The 25,000-nt window shown below is 37.6% G+C and overlaps 1 protein-coding gene across 1 annotated transcript in view; it reads right to left on the bottom strand.

The window, feature by feature from the left end:
• paxbp1 (PAX3 and PAX7 binding protein 1) overlaps positions 1–25,000 on the bottom strand; it is a 256,815-nt gene that overhangs the window by 176,385 nt on the left and 55,430 nt on the right. The window contains exons 3-4 of the mRNA XM_039744927.1: positions 24,212–24,388; positions 10,563–10,784 (exon numbers count right to left, since the gene is read on the bottom strand). Coding sequence (XP_039600861.1) covers positions 10,563–10,784; positions 24,212–24,388 — 399 coding nt within the window. The remainder of the gene's footprint in view (positions 1–10,562; positions 10,785–24,211; positions 24,389–25,000) is intronic.

Raw genomic sequence — 25,000 nt, 5'->3', positions numbered from 1 at the left:
CTTCTGTCACGCGGCTCAGGGTGAACCTGCTCTCATCTGTAAAATCACACAGGGCACCAGTGTGCATCTGCCAATTCTAGTATTCTATGGCGAATGCCAATGCGGGCTGCATGCTGCTGGGCAGTGAGCTCACGGGCCCATTAGAGGACATGGGGCCCTTGGGTCACCCCTCATGAAGTCTTTCTGGTTGTTTGGTCAGAGACATTCACATCAGTGGCCTGCTGGAGGTCATTTTGTAGGGCTCTGGCAGTGCTCATCCTGTTCCTTCTTGCCCAAAGGAGCAGATACTAGTCCTGCTGATGGGTTATGGACCTTCTATGGCCCTCTCCAGCTATCCTAGAGTAACTGCTTGTCTCCTAGAATCTCCTCCATGCCCTTGAGACTGTGCAGGGAGACACAGCAAACCTTCTGGCAATGACACGTATTGATGTGCCATCCTGGAGAAGTTGGACTACCTGTGCAACCTCTGTGAACTACTTCTTTCCCAGCCTCTCCCAGTCACCAATGGTGTCCCGCAGGGATCAATACTTGGACCTACACTTTTTTCTATTTATATTAATACTGTCGCTAACTCGGTTACAGATTCATCTATCCATCTTTACGCTTGATGACACAATTCTCTTACTCTATAGGTCCTTCCCTGCTAAGCAGTCTTGCAACAACTCAACTTAGTTTTAATAGTTTGCAACTGACTTTTCTAATTTACACCTCCAGTTAAATACTTCCAAAACTAAAGTTATGTGGTTCGGTAAAAAAGGTAATTTTCCATCAAGCTCTTCAGGTATCTGTTCCCTTGACGGGACACCACTGGATCAGATTACTGAATATAAATATCTGGGAATTTGGCTGGATAATACTATATCTTTCTCAAAACACATTGACAGTCTGAAGTCTAGGATCAAATTAAAACTTGGGTTCCTTTATAGAATGCTTCTGCATTTACATCATCTGCTAGGAAAACTCTGGTTCAAATGACAATCCTTCCCATGTTTGACTATGGTGATGTTATTTACAGATCAGCATCCAAAGGCCCGCTTCAGAAGCCTCGGCGCTCTTTATCACTCTCTGCCATCCGGGTTGAGAACAAGTGCTCTTTCAAAACCCATCAGTATTGTTACCCTGTATTCTTCTCTCAACTGGTCTTCATTGTACACGCGCTCGTGAAAATCCATTGGCTTATGATTATTTACAAAACTCTCCTTGGTTTTTCCCCTCCTTACTTACAGGAATTGTTACACTTTTCTTCTTCTGTGTATAATACCTGTCTCGCTTAATCTGATTCTGCTGACAGTTCCTAAGGCTACTTCTGTACTTTGTCCTGATCGCTTTTCAAAACGCCATGCTGCTAGAGACTGGAATGACCTGCAGAAAATGTTAAAATTGAATAATTTCATTCCTAAATCAGCTTTCCAATCACGGATTTCAGCTTATTATTAAAGACGTGTGTCGCTGTTATTTAGGCTAGCTGCTCCAATTCACTGCTGCTCTATTTATTGCTGCTCCAATGTTCATACTGTTTATATAACATTTTATGACTTTTTTTTGTAAACATGTAACTTATTCACTGTTTCTTGCTTCATTTCTTTATTATTTTTTTTCCTTTCTTTTTCCTTTTCGTAATTTCGTTTATATTGTATATATTTATCTTTCTTAATATGTTTTATTTTGTTTTTATTTTTTTCTTACCCCTTCCCTCTTAAGGCTATTCTTTTCCAGGCCACAGTTGTAAATAAGGAACATGTTCTTAATCTGTCTATTGCCTGGTTAAATAAAGGTAAAGTAAATAAATATATTATATACATATATATACACACACACACACACACACATATAGATATATACACACACACACACATATAGATATATACACACACACACACATATATATACTATATATATATATATATATACATATATACCTACATATATACATATATATATATATATATATATATATACATATATATACATACATATATATATATATATACATATTAAGTTCTATAGACAGGTTGCACTGGCTTTGTAATTTAGTGCTGAATAAGGTCAGTCGTAATGCTGCAATCCAATAGCAAACTGCTATAAATATTTACGGTTAAGGACTGTAACTTATGGAGAGGAAGATGAGATGTCAGGGTGGTGTTAGACACAAACTCAGTAAATGCAGGTGAAAGTTTGGTGCCAGGACTGTAACATTAAATACAGCCACGGAATAGATGAGATGGCACCAGCACAGCTTAACCTTCATGCATGTAATCAAGCTGCTCAGTGAACTACGCAGTATGATAAAAGCAACAGTTCCAAAGAGCTGAAAAAACCAATTACACAATTGAAAAGTGCAGCAAAAATATGAAGCGCCTCATACATGCAAGATATCATAAATCCAACTACGCGGAAAACAAAGCACACGTTGGAAAAAGTCAGTCCCGCTAAAGGAAGACAGTGTAAAAACCCTGCATGCAGTGTGTCACGTCCCAGATAAAGAAGAAGACGAGCTTGTTTATTGATGCAGTAAGAAACGAATCGATGAATGAAACCTGTCATCTTTACAACGAACAAACACGGAATGTAACTTGAACACAACACATCCTACAAATACGAACCTGATTGAAAGAAATAATGATAATCAAATCTTGATGACAGCAACACTCAGTAACACTCACAAAACAAATACTGTATATTGACAGTCATGTTACGTTTTTTTTAAATGTTCCCCTTTTTCTACCTTTTTAACACACTATCCGGGTGCGAACGTTATATATATATTATATATATATATATATATATATATAACCCCATCTACATACTCAATAATGGATACTTTATTCGCCATCAGTGATTGTTTGGTAAAGCCATACTCAGTGTATTCATTAGATGAACGGTAAAAGTAAGGGGGAAGGGAGGATGACTTATTGATGCATGCAGGTTTTGAGCGCGGCTAACTCTATCTGAATTGCCGATCACATTTGAAAAAAAATATCTTTTCAAGTTCTATTTAGTCCATATGTGTCAAACTCAAGGGCCGAGGCACATCCGCCCGGTAATTATATCCGCCCGCTAGATCATTTTATATACTGTATTATTGTTATTAAAGCCGGTATATGAAGCGCTGGTAACACAATAAACTACAGATCCCATAATGCAGCCCAGCTGCCTTCAACAGTTACCGCGTAATAAGTCTACCTTAAGATGCTGAAAGTTATTGCGGCTAGCTCCACGATGCTGAAAGAGAAAAGTTGATTCTGAAAATAGAGCCTTTAAAACCATGGAGGCTGAGTATATGTTTTTCTGAACCGGGGTCTCATTTGTGGAGCTAATGGGCTGAAATTACAGAATTTAATCTAAGACGCACTATAAAAAAAAAAAGGGTAACCTGAAAGACCTGAATGAAGCGGGAAGATACAAAAAGCAGAAGAATTAAATAAGAATCTGAACTTCGCGGACGCTTATTCCGTACAATCACAAAGTGATTTCAAAGGCGTTTTTATGGGGAACAACCACTTCCCCCATTTTCCCCTATTACCGAATGTTAAACCAAGTCCCACGGTGTTCCCAACAGCACTTTGTGATAAATGAGCGCACTGAGTTTGAAGGGGCTTTGGTACTTGAACAAAAGTCCTTTTCACATGCTCAACCCTTTTGTGCATGTTTAAAAATTCGGGGAGAAGCCTTCCAGTGAAAAAAACTAACAAAAAAGCAAAAGGAGCCACGATGAGCACCTGCAATCCATCCTGAGAATTCCACAACACAGAACCTCAAAGCAAACAGAAACAAACTTTTTGCCAAAAGATGCCAGGCCCCGCTCTAAAATGACATAGGGGCAAAGAAACTGAATGATTTGATTTGTTATTGCTGAAAGGAAAACATTTTATTTTTATTTCCAGGTTTTGTTAGAGATGTTATATTTGAATTTGTATAATTTTGAAGGATATATTTTTATGGAGAGTATTATGTTGTTTAAGGTTTGAGTTGATTTTTCAGGAATAATTTCCGTCTGTTTTACCCTTCCAACCAAAGATATTTCTGCAACTATAAAAATTTTCATTTAAAATTTAAATAGAACTTGAACAAATACAATGTTCATAATATCCACGCAGACTTGCACGAAGACCCGGTGTCATCCGCTTTAACAAACAGCGATTGACGGATACAAAATAGCTGTGTGTATAAAATGTAGATATGTATGTATATGTATATATATGTTTATATATGTGTGTGTGATGTAATATATATATTTTTAATATCTGTATTTGTGTGTGTGTTTTAGGGATGTATGTGTGTCTGTATTTATGTGTGTTTGTAGTATATTATATATATATATATATATATATATATATATATATATATATATATATATGACAGCAACACTCATCGCCATAACAGTGGAAAAAACAATTACATTGACAATCATGTTACGTTATTTTCAAAATGTTTCTTTCTATTTCATTGCTTCTTTAACACCTACTTCCCCGCTTGGCAGGTTTTTCTTAGTATACATATATACATATACATATATATATACACAATATACATATATATAAAAAATATATATAATATATATATATACACACACACATATATATATATATATACACACACACATATATATATATATATATATATCACACACACACAACATATATATATAATATATATATATATATATATTATATATGTACATATATATACATATAAAATAATATAAATATATATATATATAAACTATATATATATATAAATATATAAATATATACACACATATATATATATAATCATACATATATATATATATAATACATATATACATATATATATATATATATATATATATATATATATATATATATATATATATATATATATATAACACACACACACATAATATATATATATATATAATAACATATATATATATATATATATATATATACACACATATATATATATACAAAACATATATATATATATATATATACACACATATATATATATATCACACACATATATTATATATATATATATATAAAAATATAATATATATATTTTACACATATATATACATAATACATATATATATATATATATATATATATATATATATATATATATATATATATATATACACACAGATAGTAGCCTTACAATCTGGGTATTGAAAGTCTCTTTGAAACTACTGGTGTCATTTTCATTGGTCCTAACCCAAGCTTTATTTGGTGTCTGAGGACATAAAAGTGGTGTTAAATCTTAACTATTAGCAAAATGAGTTGTGCTGCCAGTGATATGTTCGAATATGAAGGAAAGAATACAATTATCCTCCGTATTGAACTCTATGGGAATTGGAACCAATTTACTGTTTTTGCACATTTTGTAAAAAATGTTTGAGCATCATTCATATATTACAGTATATCGTTACTAAGGTCATGCCACTCTGGCACTACCTTATGGATTGTTTTTCTTGTGGGGAGCTCTGTTTTATTATAACTTTGCATGGCCATCACCATGTTTCTCAACAGTTATTGCTGTCTGTCACTGCTACAAATGACTTTGTGGGCTCCATATTCAAAACTGATTTTTTTTGTAGAATTTTTTTTTTTTTTTTAGGGAAAAGCAAATGTAGGGCCTTTTTCATTTACTCTCTTTCAACCTATATGTACTGTATTAGGCTTTTGCAATCAGTGCATTAAACAGTACGAGACCCCCCGACATGCTTTGGTCATAGTTCCTGCTGTCTCTTGATCACACTGCCTAGTTTAATTTCCCAGAGACCACATCATATATCTAGGAATAAGAATAAACTAATAAGAGGAGAAAAGGAGGAAAAAAGAAAGAACATTTGAAAAGCTAAAGGGTGAAAATACCTAGCCTGAAGCTACGGAGAGGATTCAGACAACTGAAGTAACCTCAAATAATCACAATATCAAAAGTGGATCAATGGAAACAGCAAAAAAAAACTATTTTCATATCCTGGATACATCTGTTTTCCCAAGTATTTTGATAGAAATGTAATGTCATTAGAAGCAGCTTGACACATGTCTGGTCAAGTGCTGTTTTATTTCTCATTTACATGAAAATTCAACTAGGAGAACACTTACCACAAGAAAAACAGTATATTTTATCACTGATTGTTGGCACTATTTCCAATATCTTTTTGTTCTAAGAAATACATTTTCAAAAATAAAAACTTTTCCAATCTCATAGTACAAACATTCAATAAGTTTGGGATTTTTTTCTATTACATCTGGATTTGTGCACTGTGCATTCCATTTTAAACTGAAAACACATGAATTGAATTTTTTAAATGAGCATACACTTGATTGTAAACAAATAACTTCAACTTCATAAATATCGAACTTGCCCTTTAAAAAAATATACTGGTGGTTTAAATAAAAAAGCAAAGTCCTTAAATGAAAACACATTCAAATATTTTCTTCAAAAGATGAAAACAACCAGAACAGGCCTTTAAAGTCAACCAAACTTCATGAAAAACTATTGTCTTGTTTTGTTTGTCTGTTATTCAAATAAGATGAAATGGTCTACCAGCACACCTCTAGCTTAAATAGCTAATTTTATTATCCCGATCAATCGATAGATACTTTCTTAATCCCCAAGGGGAAATTCACATACTCCAGCAGCAGCATACTGATAAAAACAATATTAAAGAGTGATAAAAATGCAGTGCAAGTTAAAAAATGTAAGGTGGAGAGTGCAAGGCAGGTATAACATTGTATAATGTTAACGTTTACCCCCCAGGTGGAATTGAAGAGCCACATAGTTTGAGGGAAGGAAAGATCTCCTCAGTCTGTAAGTCAGTCTGTCACTGAAGCTGCTCCTCTGTCTGGAGATGATACGGTTCAGTGGATGCAGTGACATTCTCCATGATTGACAGGAGCCTGCTCAGTTCCCATCGCTCTGCCACAGATGTCAAACTGTCCAGCTCCGTGCCTACAATAGAGCATTCCTTCCTCACGAGTTTGTCCAAGCAGGAGGTGTCCCTCTTCTTCATGCTGCGTCCCCAACACACCACCACATAGAAGATGGCGCTCTCCACAACTGTCTGATAGAACATTTGCAGCATCTTTTTGCAGATGGACGCCAGCCTTCTAAGGAAGTATAGTCGGCTCTGTCCTCTCTTGCACAGAACATCAGTATTGGCAGTCCTATTTAATTTATCACCTAGCTGTACTCCCAGGTATTTATAGGTCTGCACTCTCTGCACACAGTCACCTCTGATGATCATGGGGTCCATGAGGTGCCTGGGCCTCCTAAAATCCACAGCCAGCTCCTTGGTTTTGCTGGTGTTCAGTTGTAGGTGGTTTAAGTTGCACCATTTAACAAAGTTCTCGTTAAAGTTCCAATACTCCTCCTCCTGCCCACTTTTGATGAAGCCCATGATAGCAGTGTCGTCAGCGGACTTTTGCACGTGGCAGGACTCCAAATTGTATTGGAAGTCCGATGTATATAAGCTATACAGGACCGTAGAAAGAACAGTCCCCTGAGGTGCTCCTGTGCTGCAGACCACAATGTCAGACCTGTAGTTCCCAAGACGCACATACTGAGGTCTGTCTGTAAGATAGCTCACGATCCATGCCACCAAGTATGAATGTACTCCCATCTCTGTGAGTTCATCCCTAAGGAGCCGGGGTTGGATGGTGTTGAAGACGCTACAGAAGTCCAAAAACATAATTCTTACTGCACAACTTTCCCATCCAAGTGGAAGAGGGATCAGTGTAGCATGTAGATGACGGCTTCCTCCAATCCTACGTTCTCCTGGTATGCGAACTGCAGAGGGTCGAGGGTGTGGCGGACTATGGAGGAATATTTCGGACAAAATGAAATAAATAAATAAATGCGTAAATAAATAAAAGTACTGTGAAATGTGAGCATAAATAAATAAATGTGTCATGAAATTAGAGCCTTAATAAATAAATGTGTCATGAAATGACAGCATAAATAAATAAGTCACGAAATATGTTTTTCGTTGCTTATTTGTTTATTTCATTTTGTCCGTAACATTCCTGCAAACCGTCATGAAATACGGCTTGAAATAAAACTCGTCAAAGTTGAGAGGGTGGGCTCTAACACGGCCTCTAGTTACTGATTGGTGAATCGATAGCACACGAGTTAATTAGAAAAATGCCTACTATTGCCTATGAAATGGATTCTGCCGAAGATATTACGTATTTCAGAGAGAGAATTGAAGATTTATCGGAAGAAATTACAATGTTGGCGGCCCTTTTATACTCCGATATAGATGAAACTGTTTTTGAAATTATCGAAGAACAGGTGGAACGGACTCTACTACACTCCAGTTCAGGTGATGCAGTTCGCTGCTCTGGACGTCCATCCTTTGACATTCCAGCTGAGTCAATAGAACACCTTCTGTTATGCGGTTTAAAAGTACGACAGATTGCAGATCTGTATGATGTATCAGAGAAGACGATCACAAGACGAATGAGCCAGTTTGATATACGGTAAGCTGCAACGGCTGTATTAGTTTAGGTACTTTGACATGGAATGCCCAAAGCAGCTCCACCTAATATTTTGAACTGAACAACTTTACCACTGATCAGAGCTGTACAGTTGTTTGAAAAGTAGCTGCTAATATGCAACTGACTTTCTACTCAGAAACAAGGGTCAAATACTCAGTTCTAAAAGGGCCGCAACATTGTAATTTCTTCCGATAAATCTTCAATTCTCTCTGAAATACGTAATATCTTCGTCAGAATCCATTTAATCGGCAGTAGTAAGCATTTTTCTAATTAATTCTTGTGCTATCGATTCACCAATCAGTAACTAGAGGGCGTGTTAGAGCCCACCCTCTCAACTTTGACGAGTGAAAGTGACAGTTTTATTTCAAGCCGTATTTCATGACGGTTTGCAGGAATGTTACGGACAAAATGAAATAAATAAATAAGCAACGAAAAACAAATTTCGTGACACATTTATTTATTTATGCTCTCATTTCATGACATATTTATTTATTAAGGCTCTCATTTCATGACACATTTATTTATTTATGCTCACATTTCTCAGTACTTTTATTTATTTACGCATTTATTTATTTATTTCATTTTGTCCGAAATATTCCTCCATAGCGGACCTGTGGCCTCAAGTGGTGAAGCAGCAGCCGCTCCATGGTCTTAATCACATGTGACATCAGGGCGACAAGCCAGAAGTTATTCAGCTCACCAGGACGTGACACCTTTGGGACTGGGGTGATGCAAGATGTTTTCCAAAGCCTCGGGACTCTCCCCTGTTCCAGGCTCAGGTTAAAGATGTGCTGTAGAGTACACCCCAGGTCCAATGCACAGGCCTTCAACAGTCGTGGCAATACTCCATTTGAACCTACTGCTTTGCTGGCACGAAGTCTCCTCAGCTCTCTGCTTACCTGGGCTGCTGTAATTGTGGGTGGGGGAAACTCTCTCCTATGCTGGTATCAGCAGAAGGATGGGTGAAGGATGCAGAACTCTGAGGTGAGAGTGGGTTAGGGTGGTCAAACCTGCTAAAAAATGTTGATCAGGTTTGCTTTCTCCCTGTCTCTCTCGATGGAGTCACCCTGCTTCGAGCTGCAGCCAGTGATGATCTTAATCCCATCCCACACTTCCTTCATGCTGCAACTTTTGCGCAAGTTTTCTCCTGTACTGCTCCTTCGCCGCCCTGAGCTGGACTCAGAGTTCCTTCTCCACACACTTGAGCTCATGCTGATCACCGTCTTTAAAATCCCTTTTCTTCTGGTTCAAAAGGCCCTTAATGTCGCTTGTAATCCATGGCTTGTTGTTAGCATAGCAGCGTACTGTTCCTACTGGAACTACAATGTCCATACAGAAGTTGATGTAGCAGGATATCCCAGTTCGTAGTTCCAAAGCAGTCTCTCAGAGCCTGCTCTGCCTCATGGGACCACTTGCTGAATAAGCGTGTGGTTGTAGGTAGCTTCCTCACTCTTGGTTTGTAGGTAGGCTGAAGCAGAACTAGGTTATACTCTTTTTTCCCCCAAGCACAGGCAGTGGGGTGGCGCTGCATGCGTTGTTAACGTTTGCATACATCAGATCAATAATCCTATTTCCCCAGGTGTTACATACAATCCACATACTGGGAGAAGGCAGGTAATGTTTTGTCCAGCTTCACATGGTTAAAATTTCTAGAGATTAGCACAAGCGCCTCGTGGTGCTGTGTTTGAAGTTTAGCAACAGCAGAGTGGATGATGTAACTCGCTATCTCCACGTCCGCCCGAGGAGTGATGTAAACAACAACAATAATGACGTGTCCAAACTCTCTGGGAAAATAATAGGGACGCAGACTTAATGGCCAGCAGTTCAATGTCACTGCAGCAAGTAGAGATTTTGACTTTTACATGTCCAGGGTTGCACCACCTTGTGTTCACATAGAGAGCTTACATTATACTTGTTTACAGAAAGTAAAAATTAAACACAAGCTACTAGAATAGGCAATATCATAGTAAATGATAATATTTGAAAATACTGAGCCAAAAACAACAGACTTCAAGTTACTAATTATTTACTCTATCAAAACTACCAAGTATCTACCAATACATAAAGACTTACCTATTTCCTCTGCAATCTTTTGCCTTTGCGTCTTTTCTTTTACAGTGAAGATAATTCTGCGTTTCTCCTCATCATCATCATCATCACTAACATCATTTTCATCCTCTTGTGAAATGTGTTTTTTCCCAGATTCAGTATCATTAGGAACACTGTCACCAAGCTCACGAGCCAACTGTCTTCTCTTGCGGGCTGCATGAATAAAGGCAGCATCTGGAATTTCACCTGTTAAAAGCATTAACAGTGTATTTAATCTTAGTATCATAACATAACACAATGTTAGATTCAAAGTACTTCATATTTTTTTATTTAAAAATACTTTATTAATCCCGAAGGAAACTACTTGGTTTTTAGCATACCCCTTGGGGTCAAAGCGCAGGGTCAGCCATTGTACAGCGCCCCTGGAGCAATTAAAGGTTAAGGGCCTTGCTCAAGGGCCCAGCTGAGTAAGATCTCTTTTGGCAGTGACAGGGATTTCAACTGGCAACCTTCGGTATACCAGCACAGATCCTTAGCTTCAGAAAATTAAAATTTAGCAAAGCCTCTATTAAAACTAGAGATGCTCCAATAAGGTTTTTAGCGCTAATGCTGATAACCACAGGTGGGTAGTAATGAGTTACATTTACTCCATTACATTTACTTGAGTAACTTCTTTAAAAAATTGTATTTCTGATAGTAGCTTTACGGCACCATACTTTTTACTTTTACTTGAGTATATTTGTGAAGAAGCAACGCTACTCTTACTCCGCTACACTGGGCAACACTCAACTCGTTGCTTTTTTACATGTACAAATTACACTATATTTTTGCCACAGAGAAGCCGCCAGTGGATCTACTGCATGACTGTTTCACAATAACACGTAGCAATAATAATCACAAGACTCCGTTTCACCAATTAGACGTAGCAACAATAATCACATGGCTCAGTTTCACAAATGAGACGTAGCCATCCAGTCACATGACCAGACACAAACTGGCAGCGTAGACACTGCCTGACTGCTGTGTCTGTGTATAGGAGAGTGGCAGATCCTGCAACAATAAATAACCACGCTGTTCCTGTTTCAAGCTGAATAAAGATGGTGTCGCTAAAGTATTGAGACTCAGCTTCGTGTTTTGGGGTGCAAGATGGAGACTCACACGTCACAGCATACACACATGGTCACAATGCTGTAGTAAACAGTATACGCTCTATAGATGATGACTATATGAGTGAGGTACGCTGACTGATGATTGCCCACAATCCCGCAGTGAGAGAGAGAAGAACCATCAGCTCAGTTGTGATCACGTGACGCTTGGCAGACAAAGCGTGTGGAGACTACTCGTATTGCAAGACTTTGCTCATTTATCAAGTCAGACTTTATTAAACATTTTAGCTCGTCTTGCAAAACACTCGCAAACCAAGTAACTCGCAATGCAAGGTTCCACTGTACATGAAAAATGACAGCCAACACCTGATGAAGCTTAACCACTGGGGCACTGAGTAAAGAACAAGCACGTTTTAACCAAACATGCACAGACAGTCAAGGTAAAGTGAGATTTCTTGTACGTGCACAAGCTGCCTTGTTCTAATGTTATTTTCTATCAGCTGTGCTATTTGGAGAGTAAGGGCATATACAGTATTATGCGGTCAGTGTACAGTATATCTTGTCACTGTAAGTTTGCACTGTTGAAACATACATGTTAACTACTGTAGGTATTAGCTTCAAAAGCTTTGTTGTGAAAAACTGAGATTTGGAACTTTGTGCTATTTGGGCATCTTTATTTTGTAAAGATGTTATTTTTACTAACTTTTTATTTTACTATTTGGAAATAGCAGAATTTGCACATTTTATATTTTTGTTTGTCTTATTACATCCATCCATTATCCAACCTGCTATATTCTAACTACAGGGTCACAGGGGTCTGCTGGAGCCCATCCCAGCCAAGGGCAAGAAACAAACCTCGGACAGGACGCCAGCCCACCGCAGGGCACACGCACACACATACCCCCACACCAAGCACAAACTAGGGAAAATTTAGGATCGCGAATGCACCTAACCTACATGTCTTTGGACTATGGGAGGAAACCCACGCAGAATATGCAAACTCCACGAATGGAGGACCCAGAAAGCGACACCGGATCTCCTAACTGCGAGCCAGCAGTGCTTCCCACTGCGCCACCATGCCGCCCCTGTCTTATTACAACATTTATAAAAAAGAAATCATTTATTATGATCAGTTACTCAGTACCTGAGTATTCTTTTCACCAAATACTTTTAAACTCTTACTTGAGAAATTTTTTGTATAACTACTTTTTACTTCCACTTGGGTAATCCAGTGATCGAGGGATCGCGGGGGTTGCGTTCCAGACCCCCCCGCGATAGGTGAAAATCCACGAAGTAGAAACCATATGTTTCTATGGTTATTTTTATATATTTTAAGCCCTTATAAACTCTCCCACACTGTTTATAAATATTCCCCGCAGAGTTATACAGCATAATCCCTTTGTCTTCTCTTAGATATTATTTAAGATTTATTGAAATTATGTATATAAACACACTGTTTATATACAGTAAAACCTAAATATTATTTTAAAGATATTGAGTGTCTCCGATATCACATGTTACAGCCATTACGATAGACATGCCACCAGCAATAAATACGTACAATGCAACAAAAATAGCATACAGTAAATGTGTGTGTACAGTGACACTAAACGCATGCATACATGTACTAAGTACTGTAAGTAGAAAATTAATTATGGTTACTCACCAACAATGACTTGTCCGATAACAATGAGTTTTATTTTACTGCACAACAAAGGAGAGCGTTACAGCCCTTAAAGGAGCCACTTCAGGCGATTGTGTAGCACTGCCGTTGTTCTTCTTCTGGCAGTCTTCAATCCAAATCCCTAAAGCAGATTCCATCCAGACTACTGCCTTATTACATCCACTTACAACTTGTTTTGCACCCTGGTTAAAAGGACACTGAGGCCGTAGATCTTATATTCCTCTCCTACTTTTTAAATAAAAAGAATCATAGCCTTCAACAAATCCAAAACGATTACCTTTTCGGCAATCGTTAACATCTTCCGTTTGCCCTTGGGCACGGCCCCTGAAGCAGTAGCAGATCGTTTTGGAGCCATAATGAAGGGCTTGACTATGCACAAAGATAAACACAAAAGAGCACAACTCTTTACACAGCGAAACACGTTGATGCTGAATGAGCGAGACGAGACTTCCTGGTTAACACTGCATTCAGCAAGCAGGAACTTAACTGGGTGCTCTGATTGGTTAGCTTCTCAGTCAGGAGAACTTAACTGCGTGCTCTGATTAGTTAGCTTCTCAGTCATCCGCCAATAGCGTCCCTTGTATGAAATCAACTGGGAAAACCAACTGAGGAAGCATGTACAGGAAGTAAAAAGACACATTGTCCGCAGAACCCGCGAAGCAGCGAAAAATCTGCGTTATATATTTAGTTATGCTTTCATATAAAATCTGCGATAGAGCAAAACCGAGAAAGTCAAAGCGTGATATAGCGAGGGATTACTGTATTATTTTGAAGTAACACTACTCTTACTTGAGTACAATTTTTGACTACTCTACCCACCTCCGCTGATAACCAATTACATGCTACTTGAACTGGCCAAATCCGATACAGAGTCAGTGTTTTATTTTTTTCTTTAACCCTTTAAAAAAAAACATTTTACACTAAGCTCCTGCCAGACTTGGTGCATAGAAGCCTTATGTTCTACATTAATTATAAAAATACATGAGTTAACAGTTTAAACTATAGACCATAGGTGTTACATGTTCAAGCTGTAGGCTTGATGTTTAAAATATTAATTAAAATTCCCTTAAAATAAATACTTCAATTAATAAAATAAAAATAAGAAAATATGTATCAGTAATACATATGCCATAAAAGAAATTGATTACCAAAAGGTATAAAGTTAAAGATGACACTTTCAGCATTTTATCCAAGAGCAGTGTATGGTTTTTGTTTTGTACGAATGTAAAGTGAAAAAAAAGAAGCTGCACCATGCAAAAGTTTGGGGACCCCAAAATATACGAGGTCTAAGGTAACTTTTACCAAGGTTTTAGACCTTAATTAGTTGGTTAGGGCTATAGCATATAGTCATCATAAGGAAACCCAAGGTGATGCAAATTACAAAGCTGTATAACTCTCAGACTCCTCAAACCTTGCCCCAGCAATTGGCAGTCATGAACTCCTCTAAGCTTATGCCAAGCACTCTGAAAAGTAACATAACTGATGCTCACAAAGCAAGAGAAGGCTACAAGAAGACTGCAAAATGATTATAGGTAGCTGTTTCCCGAGTTTATAATGTTATTAAGAAATGGTAGTTAACAGGAATGGTGGAGGTCAAGTTAAGGTCTGGAAGACCAAGAAAAATTTCTCAATTAACTATTAAATTGGATTGCTAGAAAGGCAACTAAAACCCCCTGTATAACTGCAAAAGACCTTCAAGAAGATTTAGCAAACTCTGGAGTGGTGGTGTACTGTTTTACTGTGTAGCAACCCCTGAACAATTACTACCATTCACGGCAGAGTCAGCAGAAGAAAACCTTTACTGCATCCTAGCCACAAAATTTAGCACCTGTAGTTTGCAAATGAGCATCTAAAAAAGCCTGATGCATTTTGGAAACCAAGTCCTGTGGACTGATGAAGTCAAAATAAATTGGCCACAATGTGCAAAGAGTGGAGTGTGTTTGGAGAAAAAGGTTGCTGCATTCCATGAAAAGAACTCCTCTCCCACTATTTAGCATGGTGGTGGATCAATAATGCTTTGGGCTTGTGTTGCAGCAAGTAACACAGGGAAACATGTCACTGGAAAAGGAAAAGAATGGATTCAAATAAATACATCATACTGCCTGCAAAAATGTTGAAGTTAAAAAGAGGATGGATCTTGCAACAGGATAATGATTTGAAACATGCCTCAAAATCACCAATAGAAAACGTCAAGAGATGTAAGCGGACAGTTTTCCCATAGCCCTCACAGCTCCCCAACTTAAACATCACTGAAAACCTGTGGATAGATCTGAAAAGAGTAGTTTATGCAAGACAACCCAAGGATCTTGCAGAATTAGAAGCCTTTTGCAAAGAAGAATGGGGGAAAATTCCACAAGTAAAAATAGAAAGACTCTTAGCTAGCTACAAAAAGTGTTTACAAGCTGTGATACTTGCCAAAGGGGGTGTTAAAAATTATTGAACATGTCGGGTGTCCATACTTTTCCTTCAGGCCCTTTTCATGTTTTTGGTATTTAGTACCTACTAGCAAAATACCCTCGCTTCGCAGCGGCGAAGTAGTGACTTAAAATTTTTATTAAGAAGAAAATTAAACCTTTTTAAACTAAGGGAAAAATATACCAATAATTATTTGTTAAGGATCTCTTTGTATACCACATTTTGAGTTCGGCCCTCTGGTTGTAATATGACAAAGCTGTGCACTGAGCTTACTCTTGAGCATGCAACGTAGAGTTGGCCATGTGAACAGTAATCTTGTTTCAAATCTCACAGACTGGATTACTGCTGTCATAATCGGTTTGAGTTTCATGGTTTGTTTCAATGACGACAGTATTTGCAGGACTTATGTTGAAGTGACATTCGGCATCTGTCAAGCGTTGTAAGTATACAACCGGTTTCATCGATAACTTCACATCCAGCTTCTGAGAGTTTAAACATTCATAAACATCAAAGTGTCCACTACTGAAATCGTCACCTGTGAGTCTAAGATGTTTAAGAGGCATTGGCAGTTGTCGAAAGGTGAAAAATATTTGGCCATTTCGGTACACTTGAAAGCGACAACCGAACAATTCAGCGGCAGCCATCAACTCACATGCAGAACCATAGGTGAAGGGCTTAAGCATTTCACTCTTATAGAGCTCCTGTGTAGTATAATTATCTCCTGTACCATCATCAGTCCACACCTTGAACCTGTCTCAGTCATTCAATACATAACACACAATGTTCCTCCGGATATCAAGAGTGAACCTGATATGGCCGTGCAATATGTAACAAAGAGAATGGAAAAGGTAGGTGCCATCTCCGGGCATGGAAACCACTCGGTAAGTGACAGTTCTTTGATCAATGGTGATCACCTCGATAGACATGTTAATGGGGGTACAGTTGGAATGATAAAGGAAATGGGTACTTGAACAATGTAAAGTAAGTCTAAAATACCTAAACAATAACTATAATCGTAATAAACGAACAATAAAACAGCGTAGAAGCCGTGGATTAAATAAAAAGGCTGTAGTTATCAGCAGGGAGAGCGTGAATCCGTGGCGAAGCAAGGAAGGGAATGTAGAGACCGGAGCAACGGACGGCCTTATATAGGCAGGCAGCCAACAACGTGGGAGGTGTTGGGATGGGGGACCCAACGCTGCCTCACACAGTGACCGAGCTGCAGGCTATGGACGTATATATGTACGTAAGTAGGATTCAGTTAGCGTTGGGAACCCGCATACTAAATTTCTTGAAGATGGGCCCATAAGTAACAAAGACCGTTGGAAAGTTCAATATGGCGGCCGACAGTGGCGTCATACCATCGAAATAAGTATGTACATCGGTTTCGGTTAGCGCAGGGAAGCCGCCTACCAAATTTCATGAAGATGGGGCCGTAAGTAAGCCTGCCAAATTGCAGCCTTCCACCTACACGGTCGGTCGGTCGGTCGGGCGAGCGAGCGAGTGGCCTTTTATTAGTATAGATGAATGGTGGAAATCAAAATGTAACCTTGCTTAAAATACTGAAGAAATGTGTCATCTTTAACTTTATACTTTTTGGTGATCAGTTCATCTTCTGCTCGCTTAACTATACATAGCAAAAGACATTTTAACACTAGAATTACCAGAGCCTACGAAAAAACTCGTAATTCCGTCCCATCTTAAATTGCTTCTTAAATCCCTTCACACCTCTCCCCCAGCGTCCTTTGTCTTCTAAATGTGCTGATAAAGAGAAGCTAGGAGCAGCCGGCTATTCCATCCCCCCACCAATTTAGAACGTGCACGAACTTCTCCAAGCCCATGCCTTGATTGAGTATCTGGGAGTGAAGTGGAGTTTTAGAGTGGAAATAATAGATCGTTATTTGGAACACACGCATTTCATGTCTGTTCCGCTTCTACAGTAATCAACACAATGTGTCAACACATTGTTAAAACAGAAACGTTTTTATATTCTAGTAGTAGATGACAAAATGTAGGCATAAACTATATAATGTATGAAGCCTGAAGTCCAAATAGCAAAGAAACATTTTCATAAAAGGTTCAAATATAACACAACAATTGCGCTTTTATTCAAAAATATAACTGCAAAAACAAAAAGCCGCCTTAACATGCGACATTGACAGCAGGTTATTATAACTTCCTCCGTGGTGTAATAGAATCAGTTCTCGCCTTGGAATCAAAAGGTCGCGAGTTCGATTCTGCACTACTCCGTTTTGAGAAGTAAACTGCTCTTAGTCTTACTATTTTAGAATAAAAGCATACATTTGATTTCAGTCTGTTAACAGCCGGGGCAATTTATGATCCTTGTGAAGGTTAGCTGTTTTTTGTTTTTTTCAATTCACTTTTCATTCTCTCAGTCGCGTTCAGAATCAATCCATACAACCCCATCTGACACGGCTGTTTTCACAGCTGCCTTCTTCGTATCTCACCGTCACTTGATTTTCTTTTTATTCAGTTTTATTGAGTGTTCCTGCCAGTCCCCGCATGTTGCTGTATGCTGTTTCTTTTGTACTCCAGGACATGCAGAGGAAAGAAAGGTAAAGAGCAGTAACTTCGGCGCTATATGCAATAATCAGACACTCCCCATCTGCCCGTGTCATTCAAACACAAGAACATATATTGGGGTAAAAGTATAACAAAAGTGTACTTTTATTCAAGTGCACTTTTTCCATCGCCTTTACCTGTAAGAAGCAATGTACACACTTCTCTCTATGCTGTGGTTTCTATTACACACCTGAAAGAAAGAGACAATATATGTGAAAATATCATCGCACTAATGCAATATTATTTGAAAACTAACAGCGTCAGATCGTGTGTGAATTTATGCAGGAACTGGAAATTCTCTGATGCGGGACCTTCCCCCAGGGAAGAAAGTACAGTGTCAGGTGCTCATTCAGTGTAATAGGAACCATAGCACAGAGAGTTGTGTACACTGCAACAAGTACCGCGTGTTGTAAATGTAGGAAGGACGGTCCTTGGGTGTGTGGGAACTGTTAATATTTGAATGTGATGATTTTATATAGCACGGAATGAAAATCAGCACTTCTTAGCATTGCACCATGCAAGCTGTCTTATCAATCGCCTACTGTAACTTGCTTTCTTTTTCTTGGTTATACAGGTAGTCTTGAATAAAAGTGCACTTGTTTTGTTTTTGCGAAATGAAGTGTCTGCGTGCACATTTTAGTGGCATTACACGTGTATTTTTGAGCATGCCCGTTTGAGCAGTATAAAAGTATTGAAAAGTATAACAAAACGACGGGCAGATGGGGAGTGTCTGATGATTGCATATAGCGCTGAAGTTACTGCTCTTTACCATTCTCTCCTCTGCATGCCCTGGAGTACAAAAGAAACAGAATACTGTCAATGTCAAAAGCTGTCAATGTCACATGTTAAGGTGGCTTTTTGTTTTTTTCAGTTATATTTTTGAATAAAAGCGCAATTGTTGTGTTATATTTGAACCTTTTATGAAAATGTTTCTTTGCTATTTGGACTTCAGGCTTCATACATTATATAGTATATGCCTACATTTTGTCATCTACTACTAGAATATAATATATAGAAACGGAACAGACATGAAATGCGTGTGTTCCAAATAACGATCTATTATTTCCACTCTAAAACTCCACTTCACTCCCAGATACTCAATCAAGGCATGAGCTGAGAGAAGTTCGTGCACGTTCTAAATTGGTGGGGGGATGGAATAGCCGGCTGCTCCTAGCTTCTCTTTATCAGTACATTTAGAAAACAAAGGACGCTGGCGGAGAGGTGTGAAGGGATTTAAGAAGCAATTTAAGGTGGGACGGAATTACGAGTTTTTTCGTAGGCTCTGGTAATTCTAGTGTTAAGCAAGGATGCCCAAACCTTTCCATGCCAATTATAATTAAAAATTATAAATATAGACACAGTAACCATAACACAGTACTTGTTTCTTACCAAAGCTTGTACTGTACAAAACATACAGAAGCAAATAATAAAGAAAAAAATAGGCACATCTATCAAATGTTCATAAGATTCTTATCAAGAAAAAACAAGGCTAACATGCTTAACAAGTTTATAAGTAAACAAGATAAATATTGCTGTTAAGCTAGCAAGACTATTGTTTATTAACATTCTTCTTTATCCAATTGATAATGAGAGCTGCTGTACTTAACAAAAGCAAAATTACTGAAGACTAAAGACTCAAATCAAATGTTGCTCGCTACTCATAACGTTTATTTTCAGATGCAGGGAGGCTCGAACCGGCGATCTTTTGCATAGAAGTCAGCAGTTCCTACCACTGTACTACCAAAGAATTGACGACAACAAGCCATACTAACCCGATATTTTTTCTTCGGTTATAGTCTTGAATAAAAGCGCACTTGTTCTGTTATATTTGTACCTTTTGTGAAAGGGTTTATTTGATATTTGGACTTCAGTCTTCACACATTATATACTTCACATCTAAATTTTGTTGTTAGTAATAAAACATGGAAAAAGTGTGTCTTTTAGGTATGTGTTCAACATTTCTTGCATTTCCTGTCATCCTACACTTACATAGATCTTTGTAGATACAGAACACACATGAAATGCATGTGTTCCAAAGAACAAGATTTTTTTTTTTAGCCTATACAGCTTTTGGTACCTGACTCCCTGATAAACAAGACCTGAGCTGGGAGAGGTTTTTGCACTTTCTGCGGTGGTGGGAAGATGGGAAGGTAGGTTGCTTGGGCTTATCAAGACATTTACAAGACAAAAGAGGCTGACGAGAGGTGGGAGCAGATTTAAGGTGGGCCGTTTTTACGAGTTTTTTCATAAGCTTTGGTAATTCTAGTGTTAAAGTCAAAATAAAAAAATGAATTCATTATGGTAGCTTTTCTTGTGATTTATTTAATTGCACAGCACAGCTCCAGTTTTCTAAATCTGGTAAAGTCTGTCTTACTGCTCTCTGTTTAGAAGAATACACAGCAAAGAAAAAGACAAAGACATGCATGCTAGCTCAACTACTATAATATCTTGCATAAAGGAAGAATACATCTAAATTATCACAAAGCTTAGAACAGACAGAGATGAAAAAAAATCTTTTTTGTGATCGTCCAATTCACCGATCACTGATCCGAGTCTATTGTAGTGAAAAAATGGCAAATTTAGATTGGCAGCTGATCAGAGCATCACTAGAATAGCCTTTTCAAGAAAATTAACCTCACAAATTTTTTTTTTTAATTGAACTAAATGAATCTCTCACAATTTAACCTATTCCCCGTTTATATGTGTATTTAGGCTGCCCTTGAAACAGCTTTAGATTAAGTAATAATGTCTTAAAGTTTCATTCTTTTGGTAAGCTGTGTCCCAAGTTCAGGATCATTAAGAACACTGTCAACAGTGTGGCACATTCAAATATGTTTCAGTGTTTTTTGTATTTACTAAATCAAGAACAGTGAACAGTATCAAATTTTAGTAAGAGTCTTGTATATGTTATAAAAAAATATTTGTAAACACTACATTTTTAATATCTTAACTAATCCAGCAGTTAATATTAACAATTCTTAAGTGATTCCCTGCTAAATGAAGGTTCTACTTTATTGCATCTACAGTATACAGAGCACATTATATGCAGCTAGGAGCACAAAATAATGTATTTCATCACAGTGTTATTAATTGACATTATGACTGCAAAGATAACAACAGTCAATTATAAATTTTGTATTAACTGCACACCCCTACAAAATGTCTTGTAGGTCATGTGTGGTCTTTGCTGAGGGATCTCCAAGAATATAACCTCTCTCGAAGAAGAAGCCATAGTCCCTGAAACAGCTACTAGGGTGTATACTTGGTAGGGTGGGATTTAAAAGCAGTGGTTGCAACTGTTCGGGTAAAAAGCCAAATGTCACCAGCAGCCATGCAGTAAGCTAAGTCAAAGATAAGTAGCTCCGTTGACATTTCGCAATGCCTTTGTATGAAAGCACAAAACAATGATAAATTTGTAGGGTACAATACTATTCTTCTCCATTATGGTTGTTAAATATTCATCAACTTCAAAACTAGCTCACTTCATTTTTAAGTAAAAAAAACAGACATTACTGATGAAAATTAATTGAAATTCAGTTTAAAAGAATTTTTTTGAAGCCTTCTGTGCTAATTGATATCTGCTGAATTGACTTAACCCAAGGTTGGCCTGTATATGTACTTAGATGCCCATACAAATATATAATTTGCCATGCAAAAGTATTCAGTCCTCATCACAAGACTATGGACTTCAAAGGATACATACATGCACATATCTCCCCTATTACTTTTATTGGCAACCTAAATGTTCTAGGTGTGTATTTTTAAAAAGGAAACAATTTATCAAAAGTATATAACTAAAAAAATCAAAAGTTTAAAGGCACTGCTTTTTTTAAGCTTTTAAACCAAACATATTAATACAGTGGAGGGGTCATGACCGTAATTTGTTCCAAAACTCTGGTCGCAACCCGATTTGGTTGTGACCCAAAATAATTTCCCCCATAGGATTGTATGTAAATACAATTAATCCGTTCCAGACCGTACGAGCTGTATGCAAGTATATTTTTTTTAAGATTTTTAAGCACAAAAATAGTTAATTATACCATAGAATGCACAGTGTAATAGTAAACTAAATGTAAAAACATTGATTAACACTGAGAAAACCTTGAATAGAGAAAACTAACACTGCAAGAGTGCACACTATAGCCTTACGAACAGCTCTCTGTAAACACTTTTTTTTATTTTTTTTAATGAGTCTTAAGCACAGGGGAAAAAAATGAATATTTGAAAAATCCATAATTTATACAAAAACTAACCATAAACAACCAAGAAAACTAACCTGCAGAAGTCGAGTTCTGGCATGAAGGAAGTGAGGAGGAAGTGGGTGGAAAGGAGATTACAGTTTAGAATTAAAGTCTGTGACGATGCAGATTTGCTGCATGCTCCCATCTCGCTTCCGGAAGCCCTTAAACCCATCACCTTCGGTAATGTTACCGATGAGCATGACAGTGAGGCACTACAATGGAGCAATCAGATGGTTGCAAAAAGTGCCAAGTGCTTTTATTAAAATAACAAAACAACAATCAAAAACAAAGTCCAAATTAAAAAAAGTGCACTGCTTTCAGAATCCTTCAATAAATAAATGATCCCATGAAAACAGAAGTGAAGTGGAGGTTAAAATCCAATAGAAAAAAGCCTTCATTAAATACAACGATCTTAAAACAATGCTCGAAGCAGTCTCTTTTAGAAGCCCGTTGCATTCTTTAACTGCCTTCTTGGCCTTAAGCCAGCCGTCATCCATCTGGTCACTCCAGCTCCTTGATTGCTCAGCTAGAGCAACCGCTTCCTTCTGCCCCACCGAGTGTCGGACAAAACACCCCTGCTTGGGCTCACTGTCCAGCTGCATGCCTGCAAGCACGCGCTTGCTCGCTCCTCTTGACCCGCTATAGCAAAAAGTCCCTCTGAGACTGAACACGTGCGTAAATCACCGGCGCGTACGAACCGGAAGGGAAACGAAATAGAGCACAAAGAGTTCACAGTGAATGAACAGGAAGAGACTGAACACGTGTGGAAATCATCGGTGCGCACGAACCGGAAGGGGGAAACTGACTTGTTCGTCACCCGAGTATGTGGTCGTGAACAGATGGAAAAGTATGGCGAACTTTTTGGTCGTAACCTGATTTGTATGTGGTCCGAAGCGTTCGTGACCCAAGGTTCCACTGTATTTAGTATGGTCTTCTTTTGCCATAACAACTTTAAATCTTTTGGGGGCAAGAACAAACCAGCTTTGCACACTGCTGAGGATTAAGCAATATTTTTATATTTAATCTAAGCAAGGTTTTATACATTAGGTCCCATCTGATATGGATTTGTTTCACGTTCTGGATTATTGGCTTGATTACTCTATCACCCAACCACACTTCAGCTTTAGCTCATGGACAAAGGACAAGATATTGTCCTTGGGAATTTTCTGATACATTCCCTCAATCTATGGTTGAATGTACTTTAATTATATTAAAGTTTTACAGAAAGAAAACAAAGATGTTCTCAATATTGTATGAAGTGTGCTCCACTAAGCTGCTCAACAGAAATGCACAATAACAAATACAAAAAATATTACAACCAACAGAAATGGGTCCATTATCTCGGAAAGTATATAATAATTTTTCTGCATATTCAAAAAACATCATAACCAAATTATCTTAAATTATATGTTTTCTTGCAATGTTTTAAGTTTATTCTTCAGTAGCTTACTTTCCTCAACTGTACACTCAATAAAACACAAGTTTGACTAAGTTTTTGCATGAAGCATCCTATAAAACACACATTTACAATAGGTATACTGTTATAAAAATTTAAATATGTATTGTAGTTATTGCATGCATTCCTGTATAATGAACACTTTAACCACTTTTAATATTTTTTAAACACACATTGTATACACATACCTGGACGCAATGTACTAAGTGAAGATAAGGCATTAGAAAATCCACCAGCAGATGACTGGTAATCCGATTCATCATTGCTGTCAACTTCCATTTCCTCCTCACCCCTTTCTGCACTGATCAAAGTGCTCTCCACTTGCACTTGCTCTTCCTTTATTTGTTCAAATGGTACAACTGTCTCTGAGAGATGAAAAAAAAAAAATTGTATAGGTGACCAATACAAATCTAATGCACAATATTTATCTTTCTATATTCCAAAAAACAAAGCCAGAGACTTAAGGAAAACATTATACAATTGGTCCAATTAATCACTACAGGTTGGTATGGAGTTTTTAATAAGGAGGTGTTAGGACAATCAAAAATATCTGATGATAATACAGGCATGTCATTTAAGGTTAACTTTTAATTTCTGAACCTTGCTTACTAAATATGCTCACAGAAAACAAAAACATTTTGGCAAAAAAATGTATTATTATTATTAAAACTGGGAGCAAGACATCATTGAGGCAACCGTGCATTGTGGGGCAAATTTAAACATTTAACCCATTTTTATATGTAGTTACAAACCAATCCAGCCTGAATATTTTGGAGAAGAGAAAGAAAATTTGATAATCTCTGCATAGGATGAGAAAATATTGATTCAAGAAAAAGATTATTTTGACGGGGAGATTCCCCCAAGTAACAGCAAACTGCGAAAGTTTTATAAACAATAATATATAATTATCATAGCCCATTACAGTAAAATGACCTTAACAAGTGTACACAAAGTTTATTCACTGGCATTTCCGTTTC

This window comes from Polypterus senegalus, chromosome 2 (genome assembly GCF_016835505.1).
Source record: "Polypterus senegalus isolate Bchr_013 chromosome 2, ASM1683550v1, whole genome shotgun sequence".
Taxonomy (NCBI): Eukaryota; Metazoa; Chordata; class Cladistia; order Polypteriformes; family Polypteridae; genus Polypterus; species Polypterus senegalus.
This window is presented reverse-complemented; position numbering and strand designations above follow the sequence as displayed.